At 44.1% G+C, this 12,831-nt stretch overlaps 2 protein-coding genes across 2 annotated transcripts in view; both read left to right on the top strand.

Moving 5' to 3' along the window:
- Window positions 1-12,831, top strand: part of rpl36a (ribosomal protein L36A) — a 202,980-nt gene that overhangs the window by 4,058 nt on the left and 186,091 nt on the right. The window lies entirely within an intron of this gene.
- Window positions 1-12,831, top strand: part of arhgap20b (Rho GTPase activating protein 20b) — a 59,545-nt gene that overhangs the window by 28,508 nt on the left and 18,206 nt on the right. The window contains exons 10-11 of the mRNA XM_077241224.1: window positions 6,838-7,007; window positions 12,501-12,662. Of these exons, the coding sequence (XP_077097339.1) occupies window positions 6,838-7,007; window positions 12,501-12,662 (332 nt within the window). The remainder of the gene's footprint in view (window positions 1-6,837; window positions 7,008-12,500; window positions 12,663-12,831) is intronic.

The raw sequence follows: 12,831 nt of genomic DNA, 5'->3' as shown, positions 1-12,831 counted from the left end.
AAAGTTGCACTTAGTGCTTGCCTTCATTTCGGTAAAAATCCGAGATGCAAAATGTCGACTTAGGTGTTGAGCTCCTCTATGATGAGTGTAAAGTGCTCCGCCTGGGCGTTGACGATATGCTTTGCTAAACAGATTCTAGAGTTGGGGGCTGAACGACACCTAGTTGAACCGCTGCTTCCCGTGGGCTCCCTTCTCATGAAGCCAGTTTCACCGTGAGCCCGGTTCAAGTGTCGGCTTGCTGCGCCATTCCCCTCCTATGGACTGGATACGTGCGCCTTTCTACTCCAGTTGAGTTCCCTTAAAATTGAACCCTGTTGAGTTCCTCCACACCCCTCCGACGTCGGACGTGCGGAACGTCTGGTGTTAGGCCTACCACTCGTAAGCAGTGTGGAACCTGTGTTAGGCTGGGTCCATATGTTGCGGTCCCTACGGCGACCCCATATGTGTATTCTTCCACGATACGGCTCCATGCGGCGAGCCTGTGTCTTCCCTCGGCAGAGTCTCTCTGCCGTCACTGTCCGGTGTGTCTCCCCCCGTCTTAGGCTGGAGCCACCCCAGTGACATTCCATATGTTAGACTGCCCGGTTTCCGCCCAGTTCATATGTGTATTCTCCACGTTACCTCCCTCTGGGTTGGATGTGGCTTCCGCAGCGTCCCTTCCTTCCAATGTACGGGCATTGACTTCAGCAGTGACTTCCCTGGCCTAAGCCCTGTCCTTCCCCGCCTTAAATTTGCGGGGGCATCAGGAGGCTTTGGTTTAGGCACTGGAAGGTGGCAGCGTTAGTGGCGTTTTCAAAGGTTATCCCCATTCAGTCGACCGCCGACTGCGTCTGACGTTATCGACTGAAAGGGAACGTCCTGGTTGCGTATGCAACCCACCGTTCCCTGAAGGAGGGAACGGAGGACGTAGTCCCCTTGCCACTACCGTTGGACCACCGCTGACCCCCGGGTTACTCTCGGCTCGTCAGCGAAAAGCAACTAGTGCGTGCATCCACTTCCGTATTTATACCCGCGCCGCGGGGACGGAGTGTGTGATGCGAATCACGCACGCCAATTACATTGGCACGTTCAATAGTACTCGAAGAGGATAGGCTCTCTAGCGAGATCCCCATTCAGTCGACCGTCGACTACGTTCTCCGTTCCCTCCTTCAGGGAACGGTGGGTTGCATACGCAACCAGGACGTTCTGCATTTGTCATTGAGAGCATGTGATAATTATTTAATTTAGATATATTTTTTAAGATGGAAAAATAGGGTTTTACAGATACTAGACACGTGACTTTCAAATGAAAGATTGGTATCAAAGAGCACACCCAGGTTTCTAACCGACTGCGAAGACTTGACAGAGCAGCGATCAAGTGTTAGACAGTATTCTAGGTTACTACGTGAGGAAGTTTTTTTGTCCAATAATCAGAATCTCTGTTTTTTCAGAATTAAGTAGTAAGAAATTACTAGTCATCCAGTTTTTTATATCAGCTATGCATTCCGTTAATTTTGTGAATTGGTAAGTTTCGTAAGGGCGTGAAGAAATATAGAGCTGAGTATCATCAGCATAACAGTGAAAACTAATGCCATGCTTTCTAATGATATCTCCTAAGGGTAGCATGTACGGAGTGAACAGCAATGGTCCTAGTACTGAGCCTCGTGGTACGCCATACTGAAATTTTTGATCGATAAGACATCTCTTCATTTACTGCTACAAACTGATAACGGTCAGATAAGTATGATTTAAACCATGCTAGTGAAATTTCACTAATGCCAACATAATTTTCGAGTCTATTTAAAATAATGTTGTGGTCAATGGTATCAAATGCAGCACTAAGATCGAGTAACACTAATAGAGAGATACAACCACGATCGGATGAGAAGAGCAAATAATTTATGACTCTAATGAGAGCTGTCGCAATTGTGCTCTCTTTCCATGAAATGCAAAAAAAAACTCTAGTTTTGTTTTCTTCCAGTTGCGCTCCATTTTTCTGGCTGTTCTCTTAAGGGCCTGAGTGTGCTCATTGTACCACGGCATTGGACTGTTTTCTTTAATCTTCTTTAAACGCAAAGGAGACTGTGTCTAAAGTGCTGGAAAAGAGAGAGTCAAAAGTTTCTGTCGCAATATCGAGTTCTTCTAAGCTATCTGATGCTGAGGAGATGAAACTGTTCAGGAATATTATTAATAAAGCAATCTTTAGTGGCAGAAGTGATAGGTCTAACATATTTGTAACACGGAGTTGACTTTGCAGTCTTGGCTAAATGAAGTATATATGAGACTAGAAAATGATCTAAAATGTCATCGCATTGCTGTAGAATTTCAAGGCATCAACCTTGATTCCATGCATTAATATTAGATCTAGAGTATGATTGCGACAATGAGTAGGTCCTGACACGTGTTGACTTTATTTGCAGCCAGTACTAACTCTAATAGAAAACCAACAAATTCATTGATAAAGTCTGTATGGTACCCTGGTGGCCTGTATATAGTAGCCAGCACAAATCTCAAACATGATTTGTCATTTACACTAGATAGTGTTACATTAAGCACCAACTCTTCAAATTAATTATATTTAAAACTATACTTCTCAGTAATTCTGAAGATATTACTATAAATTACAGCAACACCTCCCCCTTTGCCTTTCAGAGGCTCATGTTTATATCAGTAATCTTGCGGGGTGGGCTCATTTAAAGTAATGTAATCATCTGGTTTTAGCCAGGTTTCTGTCAAACACAGCACATCTAGATTATAATCTGTAATCATATCATTAACAATAAGTGCTTTTGAAGTAAGGGATCAAATATTCAGCAACCCGAGCTTTATCATTTGTTCATTCGTATAATATATGCTTTTTATTTGTTGAACATCAATTAAATGTTTACCCTTAAATGGATTTAGGAGTTTTTTGTATGTCCTAATTGAGTGAACAGACACAGTCTCTATATGATGATATCTAGGTGAATGAGTCTCTATGTGATGGGATTTATCTGACCTCAGTGACGTGAGACAGCTACTGTAGCAGACGGTCGGTTTAGCCAGTCGGTCTGCTTCCTGTTCCTGAGCCCCAGATTGTCATGTTTGAGCTCTAAGACAATGTGCCCTATTACTAGAGAGAAGAGCAGCACCATCCCAGGAGGGATGAATACCATCTCTTTTCAACAGATCAGGTCTGCCCCAAAAACTTTTCCAATCGTCTATGAATTCTATATTATTTTGCGTTAAAAAAGAAATCATTTTAAATAATATTCAATATTTCACAATATTGCTGTATTTTTTATGAAATAAATGCAGTATAGTAGTAGTAGTAGTAGTCTTTATTGTCACTTAGTCACAAATACCAGCGAAATTGGCCATCAACCTGTCCATACAAACATACAATATGACAACGGGGGTAGACAGGACAGGAAGACAGGCAATTGAGGGAAAAAAATACAGCATGACATGAGGAGAGGTGAGGAGAAAAAAGGGCAACCCCCAGACTATGCTCCTGTAAGGAGTACAGTGTGGGAACACTGTATTAGTATTAGTATTAGTATTAGTGAGCATAAGACTTCTTTCAAAAACATTACTTACAGACCCCACACTTTTGAATGGTTTCCAAAAACCTAGTTGCTGCCATAAATTATATAATTTCTCCTTTCAAATGAAAATTGTAGTTGTCGCATAAAAAAAGTCACTCAAAAATGATAATTATGTCATTTTTTGCACCCCTCATGTCATTCCAAACCTTGTGAAATGTCTCAGGTTACGCATGTAACCATGGTTCCCAGAGAGGGGAATTAGACACTGCGACCAGTGATGACACTTTGGGGAGTGCGTCTGAAGCAACTTGTCCAATCCTGACTGGTGCTGCATCACCTCATGACGTGTAATAGCATAACGCTGAAGCTACAAAGGGAAGCCGGCAACAAAACAGCATCAGCTTCTGAAAGACTGAAGCAAGCCGCTTCCTGGCATGCAGGGTCTCAAATACGAAAGCACTTGAGACCCCGTTGTGACTGGCAGGACCAGGCTATAAAACCTTGCTGCATCACAAACATCCTGAAGAGATGCCCCCAACATTCCCTGTGGGCTCCTCACTAATGCTTTGGAGGAAGCCATACTTTGTGTGTAATGTGCTTTGACTAGAAGATACATCTGCTGATTGTCTGTTTGGTGGCCGGGCAGCCCTTCTTGGGGGGCCCAAAGCACACCAGTAGCTGATCAGTTTTCCTCCAATGAGAAGTCTTAAGCATATAGACTCCAAGCATAGGCTTCAAGCATATAGACTTCCGACGACACATTACGAGGAGGATGAAAGACCTGAAGGACTGTGGAATGGGCCACATTAGTGGGTACCTTAGGTACATAGCTCAGCCGAGGGTGGAGAATACCTTTTACCCTACCCGGTGCAAACTCTTAAGCATGAAGAGGCAACTGACAGGGTTACTGAAACATAGACCTTAAGTGTGGATGGGGAAAGACCGGCAGAGAAACAGTCTTGAAGGAACTCCAGCACTGAAGCCACCGGGCAGTTAACTGGGTCCAATTGATGTTCTTCGCAGCATAAAGTGAAGATTCTCCAATTCAAGGTATACAATTTCCTCGTGGAGGGAGCTCTAGGATTGATAATGGTCTCTACCACCTCGGCTGCGAGACCTACATTTAGGCTCGGCTACCAGAAGAAGACAAACCCTATCCTAGAAAACTCTTTCTAGAACTCCCGGGAGCAGAGCAATCAAGGGAAATGCGTACAGGCGAAGACTCTGCCACGTTTGTACCATGGCATCTAGCCCCAGCAGAGCTGGATGTTTGAGGGAGAACCAGAGCGGACAGTGTGTCATCTCTTGCGAGACAAACAGGTCCATGTCCTCCTGACCAAACTTTCTCCAAATTAATTCCACCATCTCAGGGTGGAGTCTCCATTTCCCGGGCCTTAGCCCCTACCTTTACAGGATGTCTGTTCCCTAATTCAGGTGACAGAGACCACTGAAGGCTCTGGTGTGCCAGTCTGCATAAAAGGCGCTACCTCAGTCCCCTTGATGATTTGTATACATCACCACCATATATTGTCAGTTTGAACTAGAACATGGTGGCCTCTGAGGTCTGGGAGGAAATGCCTTAGGGCTAGCAATACAGCTAACATACAGCTAGGCAGTTTATATGCCAGGAGAGATGATGCTCCTTCCACAGACTCTGGGTCAAGCAGCCTTCCGTGACTGCTCCACACCCCGTGTGGGATGCATCTGTGCACAGTCTTGCGATAACAGGATGCTCCCAACACTGGGCCTTGGGACAGAACCAAGGTTTTTTCCACATGACCACAGTTTTGTTCAGCACTAGGTTTACAGAATCTTTGACAGACCTGTTTGCAGACTTCGGAGAGGCGGTAGAATCCTTGTTTCCCAGGACACACTCAAAGATGTTCACAGATGAGGTTGAGGTTGTTGAGCCAGGTGATTGTGGATATCTTATAGTTGACTGCTTTTAAGTATTTATAAAAAAAACTTTAAAAAAAATTATTCATTCTAATCAATTCAACATCCACTTACAGTTTTAACATCCACCAATATAAGTTCTTGTCCATTTGCTCTGAGAAGAACATTCTGCAGGATTTCTCAAATTCATCTTGGAATGTCAATAATTGTGGGGCATTAGAGTTATCAGATTAGGGGGGCTGAGGTCAGGGAAGGCCATGAGTGAGGCAACGAGCATCTCTGTTGTATGTTTTGATATTGCACTTTGAAACATAACAATATCATTGTGTGAGGAATTTGAAATTTTCCTGGTAACTTTAAGCCATCCCATAAAAGCTGCTCTTTGTAAAAAGTCTCAATCATGCTTACGCACATAAAAGCAATGGCATTTTCCCTTTTGTAAATGTCACAAACCTGTTTCTTATTTTATCATTAGTTTTTAAGCAATGGCATTTCCCTTCTGTAAATGTCACAATGTCAAACTTGTTTTTTAGAGCAAATTTTTGTTTGTATGAGTTTTTATGTTTTATTACTCTTATGAAAATGTATATTTCACTACCTACCTCTGTGCAAACTTATGGAATTCTGGCATGATTACATGAGTGTCTAACTTTTGTAATCAACCTTTCTGTAAATTATCATGGCTATTCATATTGATCTTTAACTTTTAACAATGCTACTTGAACACTTAAAGATATTGTTTTCTCTAACAGAGCAGCTACATTTTTTGAATTAATCACCAATTTTTTTTAGAACTTAACAATTTTCAATACACAAATATTGTTACGAGAGGGGGGAAGAGATATAAAAGAGAACAGTTAACATTTTAATTTAGTTAAAGATTTTCCAGCCCTTAATAATGAAACAAATACTTCTTACAGTTTTAACATTTTGTTAAAGATTTATGGACATTTCCTATTATTTTACCTCTAATCCTACCAATAATCTATCTGGATTCCTCTCACCTCTCATCATATAATACTATACTTTATTGTACAGTACATAATGGTGATAGCAGGGGTCAGTTATTAGTAATAGAACCCTTGCAATCAGTACTAGGAGCATTCAGTGTAATCACATGGGATGCAGCCAATTCTGATATCTTCTTCTTTGAGTGTGGCTTACTGTATACATATATATAACCTTCCTCATCCCTCGCCATCCCTCACCATTACACTACAGAAAAATAGGAACATCAAAGCATGTGATCAAACATGTTTATTTATTTATAGATCAAGAGACACTGAAATGCTGATGAAACATTTAATAGAAAGATGGTATAATTTTCCTTGTGTTTTCCTTTTTTTCTCAGTCTAGAGTCAGCGGAACAGTAGCTCCTCCGAATAATGTATTTTGCCAAAGTCTGATTGGTCCGTTTTGTATCATTGACTGACAGGTGCTTTGCTGAAACACAAAAGAAAGAGGTCTCTTATTGATTGGGCTTTGAGGAGGGGACACTTTCATCAATCTGATGGCCAGTCTGATCCACAAACTGCCTCTCACAAGCTATTTGGTCAGTCTCTTTCTTCCATTTGTCCTGATGGAAACCTGCCCAAACCAATAATGGTAAGGATATCACTGGCTTTCAACCTTTTTGTTTTTATTGTTTAACTCATCGTTAATGGAACTTTCATTAAGCCACAGGTTTAGGTATGAGAGACTATATAACATATATTTCATGGTCCTGACCATATGTTTATTTCTAATATGTGATTATTTAATATAGCATATAGCCTTAAGTCAAAATGCAAAAATATTATAGGTAAAATGATAATAATAGATAGTGTTGACCAATGTTCTCAAACTGTGTAGTGGTGTGGATGATTAGCATCACAATTTTAATCAACACACACACAAACACACAAACACACACACACACACACACACACACACACACACACACACACACACACACACACACACACACACACACACACACACACACACACACACACACACACACACACACACAAATAAAATGACAAGAATATGTCTTGACAAGAAAGGAGTATTATTATTGTGTTTATCTTACAACGTTGTGAGTGGCATCTGGATCAGTGGTTCCCTTTCGTAGTCACTACGAGTTCCGTCGTGACGACGAATGGGGTTTCGATTAGAAAGCCTATCGACTTTGAGTATTACAAAACGAGCCAATGGCAAAGAAATGCCATGGGTCTGCGGAATTTGAATAGCTTATCTCCACCCCACCTCGTGGGTATAAATGGAGGACGCGGGCAACATGCAGATAAGTTTTCGACATGCCAACATGCCAAGAGTATCTCTTCACTCCACAGCCATTTCTGACTTCAATCTACGAGACGAGCGACTCTCCGGTGTTTGTGTGACGGCGATCTCCAGCGAGTCCACACTGCCTGCTGATCTGTGAAGTGATCTGCCAATGAGTGTGTTTCTCCCTGCTCGCTTCAACATCTGCAGAGTTTTCTCCTCTCACAAAAGAGCTTTGTATGCGGCACGTCTTTTTAAAGATGCCTCGCTCGTCCACTTCTGGTTGCGGTCGACTCATTTCCGACTCTGATGGGCAGATTCTATGCTCTGTGTGTTTGGGCATTGATCATGCTAGACCGGAAATTGGGGATGACTAATGTTCTCTCTGCGGGAACATGACCATCGCGTCATTATGGTCGAGACCTAATGATCTCGTTAGAGAGAGAGTCCCCTCATCCACACCCTGATCTACAACCTCCAAGAGAGGTGGTACTTCGGCTGGTGGCCAGGGTGACCTGAGGGTGATGGTGTGGAACAAAACGCGGTAACACTTTAGAATACGGTTCCTTCGTTAATTAATAACTACACAAGAACCAATGAGTAACACAATATTAACAATCTAGTAACTATTATTAACTAACAAGAAACTCTGATTAACGAACTAGTAAGTAATAGCGCACAGATGAAAGTGGTAGTTCACTATTAACTAATCAATAACTACAATTTTTTTAATGCTTCCCAGAGAACTACTGAAAAAGTTTTTTAACAATCTAGTAACTACTATTAACTAAAAATAAACTCTGATTAACGAATTAGGAAGTAATAGTGCACAGATGTAAGTTGTAGTTCACTATTAACTAATCAATAACTACTATTTTTTTCTATTACCAAAACGCAGATGATTCATCCTCGGCCCACGCCCCCCTCTTCACTGATGCAACCCGTGAACGATCATGGGACGCCCGCGGGTTTCCTTTGACGTTCCAGAATCGGATCTGATGTCCATCGAAGCATCACAGGGCGGGCAAGAATCTTCAGGAAGTGAAGATTCGGCAGTGCTGCCACCTTCAGGTGTGCATATGGCATTTGTCGAGTCGGATCCTGAGATGACGGCCATGGTTTCCCGGGCCGCCGCGAGTATCGGATTAGAGTGGAACCCTCCACCCTGTCCTGAGCGCTCGCTGCTGGACGATTGGTTTTTGGGTGCGGCCGCTGACACCCGTCGGAAGACCCCCATCCTGGAAGATTCCCATCCTGGAAGACCCCCATTTCTTCCCGCAATCCCTTGTTGATCTCCCCCGCCTTTCCTCCCGTCGACGGGGCCGCTGCCCATGGGTACACTGGGGTTCCCCCGGTCGAACGCTCTGTTGCGATGCGACTGTGTCCTCAGAGTGCTTCTTCTTGGGGCGACCCTAAGCACCCGTCCAAAGCCTGTAGGTTCTCGCTTCTATGCTTGTGGTGAGATTCTATAGAGCCACTGGACAGGCAGCCGCCTCACTGCATGCCATGGCCATTCTGCAGGTCTACCAGGCCCAGATGCTCAGGGACATGCACGAGGGTAGGACTGACCCAGGGCTCTTTGATGAGCTGTGTGCCGCCACTGACCTTGCTCTCCGAGCGACGAAAGTGTCCGCACGCTCCCTGGGTCAGGTGATGTCCACCAATGTGGTCCAGGAGCTGACCGGACTCGTCTTCTCGACACCCAGGCCGGCCTCTTCTGCAGTGTGGTTGAGGACTTCGCCCACCGTTCTCAACTGCCCAGGAGCAGACTGAAGCTATCCAATATATTCTGCCCCGACGGTCCGCTGCTGCCCGACCGTCGGCTCAGATCCCTCAGTCTGCCCACCGCCGAGGGCGCCCTCCCACGGCTCCCACTCCTCCCGCACAGCCCCCGCAGCAGCCTTCACCCAGGCTGTGTCGTGGAGGAAGGCGCCACAGCCCTCTCCAGCCCCGCCCCCCCGCTTAACGCCGCGTTAAGCGGCGCTCCAGACGGGCTGCTCAGAGATGGGACTCAGTTCTTTCCAGGAGGTGGTAGCAGGGCATCTCCTTCCCCCGGGGCCGGGGGAGAATCCTTTATTCTCATAAAGAACTGACTCTCCCGTCTCTGAGCACACAGAGTTCTCGGATGACAGTGCAAGCCGCCCACAGGCCTCGCCACTCTCGTCCCCTCTGTCTCAGAATTCTCGGACGACAGTGTGTGCCAACCTTGGGCCGCACCACTCTCGCCCCCCTCTGATGCTGGTCCTTCCATGGCCTCCTCTGTCAGGATGCGGTTAATGACCGTGCCCCCACACCGGGCCGCTATGCCACCCACGTCCGGGCCGGTCATTCCGCTTCGCTGGACCACCGAGGGGACATCTGTAATTCACATGATTTTCACTGGCACAGTTCTTGGGAGCCTGGCTAGAGCTTCCCAACCTGTCCCGCTGGGTCGCCTGGCTGATCAGGCTCAGTTATGCGATTCAGTTTGCGCGGTCTCCTCCCTGCTTCAGGGGAGTGCGCTCCACTGTGGTAGGTGACAATGCCCCTATCATGAGAGCGGAGGTTGCCACCCTACTGACAAAGGATGCGATTGAGACTGTCCCTCCAGCCGAAATGAGGTCCGGGTACTGTTTGCGGGCATGGCAGCTCGCAAACAGTAATCTGCAGAGCTGCAGGCTGGGCGACACATTCGCCAGATTCTAAAATCTCTGAGTGGAGCCAGTGTCCTCTCATGTACTCGCTTCAACCAGCTGGTACTAGGACACGCTCAGGTGTCTTCGCTTGCTCGCCATTCCACTCAACGGACTGGATTAAAGCTTCCCGTAAGTTCCTCCAGCACTGCTGACGTCGCCACCAGTGTCTAGGTCTGTGCGTTGGCTAGGTCCCTCTGTGTGCATGGTTCCCCTCTGGGCGACCCCCACATGTGTATTTCCACTGTAAGCCTCTCTGAGCATGTGTCTTTCCCTTGGCAAGCCACCTTGCCAGCCCTGGGGTTGAAATATTCCACCCTGCGGGCTGGACACCCCAGTGTTCTCCATATGCACCCCCTCTCAGGTCATATGTGTATTCTTAAGTCGTCGTCTCCCCCTGAGTAGGGAACGGAGATGTTCCGTCTTCCTGCCACTTCCACTGTACCGTGGGGATCACCTGAATTCAGTCTTGGCTCCTCAGTGAAGAAAGATATCTGCATGTTGCCCACGTCCTCCTTTTATACCCACGAGTTGGGGCGGAGATACGCTATGCAAATTCTGCAGACCCATGGCATTTCTTTGCCATTGGCTCATTTTGTAATACTCAAAGTCGATAGGCTTTCTAAGCGAAACTCCATTCGTCGTCACAACGGAACGTCTCCGTTCCCTACTCAGGGAACGAGGGTTAATTACGTAACCGAGACATTCTTACCATGGGTTAGATAATATCAATAGTGACACCAGAAAGACTCTAAACAGATAGAAGATGTTTTAAGATAGAAAAATATTTATGCATTTGAGTTGGATGTATTGATGTATGTTTTTAGATGTTGGTCTGATAAATTCCATCTAGATCTAATGTAATGGTCTGATGAGGGTCTTTCAGCACCATTAGTTATAATCTACAGGAATACTTGTATTAATTAAAACATTGCATTATGTGTGTAATGTGTATGTATGTTAAACTTGGACTCCAAGAGATGCCAATTTGCTTAATGCTCAAAAATGTATGTAAATCATCTGAGAAACATTGTTCTTATGTCACCATAAATATTTAGCTATAAAATAATATATTATTAGCTGCCAATATAAGAGCATTACTCTAAGCAGTTATATTTTTAAGTGCTTACTGGCTTCATACTTATAGAAGCATTTAACTTTTTATTTTACCCTTTCAAGATAAGTTAAAATCCTTTATCGCTTATTCGAGAGACACAGCCACAATTATGGGGGTTAAACGCTGTTGCATCATTAAATTAGTCATTAGTATTCTGTTTTACATTGTCATTCATTTCATGGTCAGGTTAGGTCAGGTTGAGTATCTGTGTATCATAGGATTAGATCAGGGTTTCCCAAACTGTGGTTTGTGAGGGAACTGCAGGAGCCAACTGAAGCTAAGCAGGGTTGAGCCTGGTTAGACCTGGATGGGAGACCACCTGGGCAAACTAGGTTGCTTCTGGAAGAGGTGTCAATGAGGCCAACAAGACTCCCCCCTTTTATATGTAAAGCTGAGACGCATCTCTCTGTAGCCAAGGGCGTGGTTAGCTGATACCCTCTGACGTCAGAGGGTACCACAACTTCCAATAGGAAAATTCAACTGCAGTAGCCACCGTTCAAGCTGAAGAGGGCAGCACTCCGACGTTTTTACACCATATATTGTAGAATTAAAACACTTTAAACCCAAATGTAAAAAAATGTACTCGAATCAGTGAACAGCTCCATTCTTACAGATCATTACTATAAAAAAGTTGTTTTAGTGTTTAGTTACCCTTTAAATCATAAAGTTAATAATTGTAAAATACAAAGTCAAAATAATAATTTACTAAAAAGATACATAAATAATTGTTTACTTGGATGTTATGTAACCATTAACCTACATCAGAGAACTGTGAACATGTAAATGTGTTGTTAAAATATAGAAATATCATCTTAAAGTCTCAGGAGGTACTACAAGTACAGTAAATATGTATGTGCAATGGGTTTAGCTGACTAAAGAGTTTGAGAATCACTGGCTTCAATTTACTTTTGTGTGTGTGTGTGTGTGTGTGTGTGTGTGTGTGTGTGTGTGTGTGTGTGTGTGTGTGTGTGTGTGTGTGTGTGTGTGTGTGTGTGTGTGTGTGTGTGTGTGTGTGTGTGTGTGTGTGTGTGTGTGCACACATAGGACCTACTATATCTGCTATTCTGTGAGGGTCCAGAGACCCGTGGAATCTTTCGTCGTTCAGCAAATGCCAAAAACTGTAGGATTCTAAAGGAGCGAATGAATTCTGGGCAAAGTATTTCACTGCATGAACAATCAGTTTTTGTCTCTGCATCTCTAATTATGGTGAGAACACAGTCATTTCAATTCAACAGTGATACAGTATACATACAAATTCACACAAATAATTTCTCATTTACATTCACAGTTTAATTCTACATTCTCAATTCAAGTTATCATAATCAATGGCTTGAGCATAAGAATTGCACTCTGCCCTATATATTACATTTCTTTG

The sequence above is a fragment of the Siphateles boraxobius genome, unplaced genomic scaffold, assembly GCF_051911475.1.
Source record: "Siphateles boraxobius isolate OS27281-9 unplaced genomic scaffold, OSU_SipBor_1 24, whole genome shotgun sequence".
Classification (NCBI taxonomy): Eukaryota; Metazoa; Chordata; class Actinopteri; order Cypriniformes; family Leuciscidae; genus Siphateles; species Siphateles boraxobius.
Note: the sequence above shows the minus strand (reverse complement) of the source record. Positions and strands in the feature narration are given on the sequence as shown.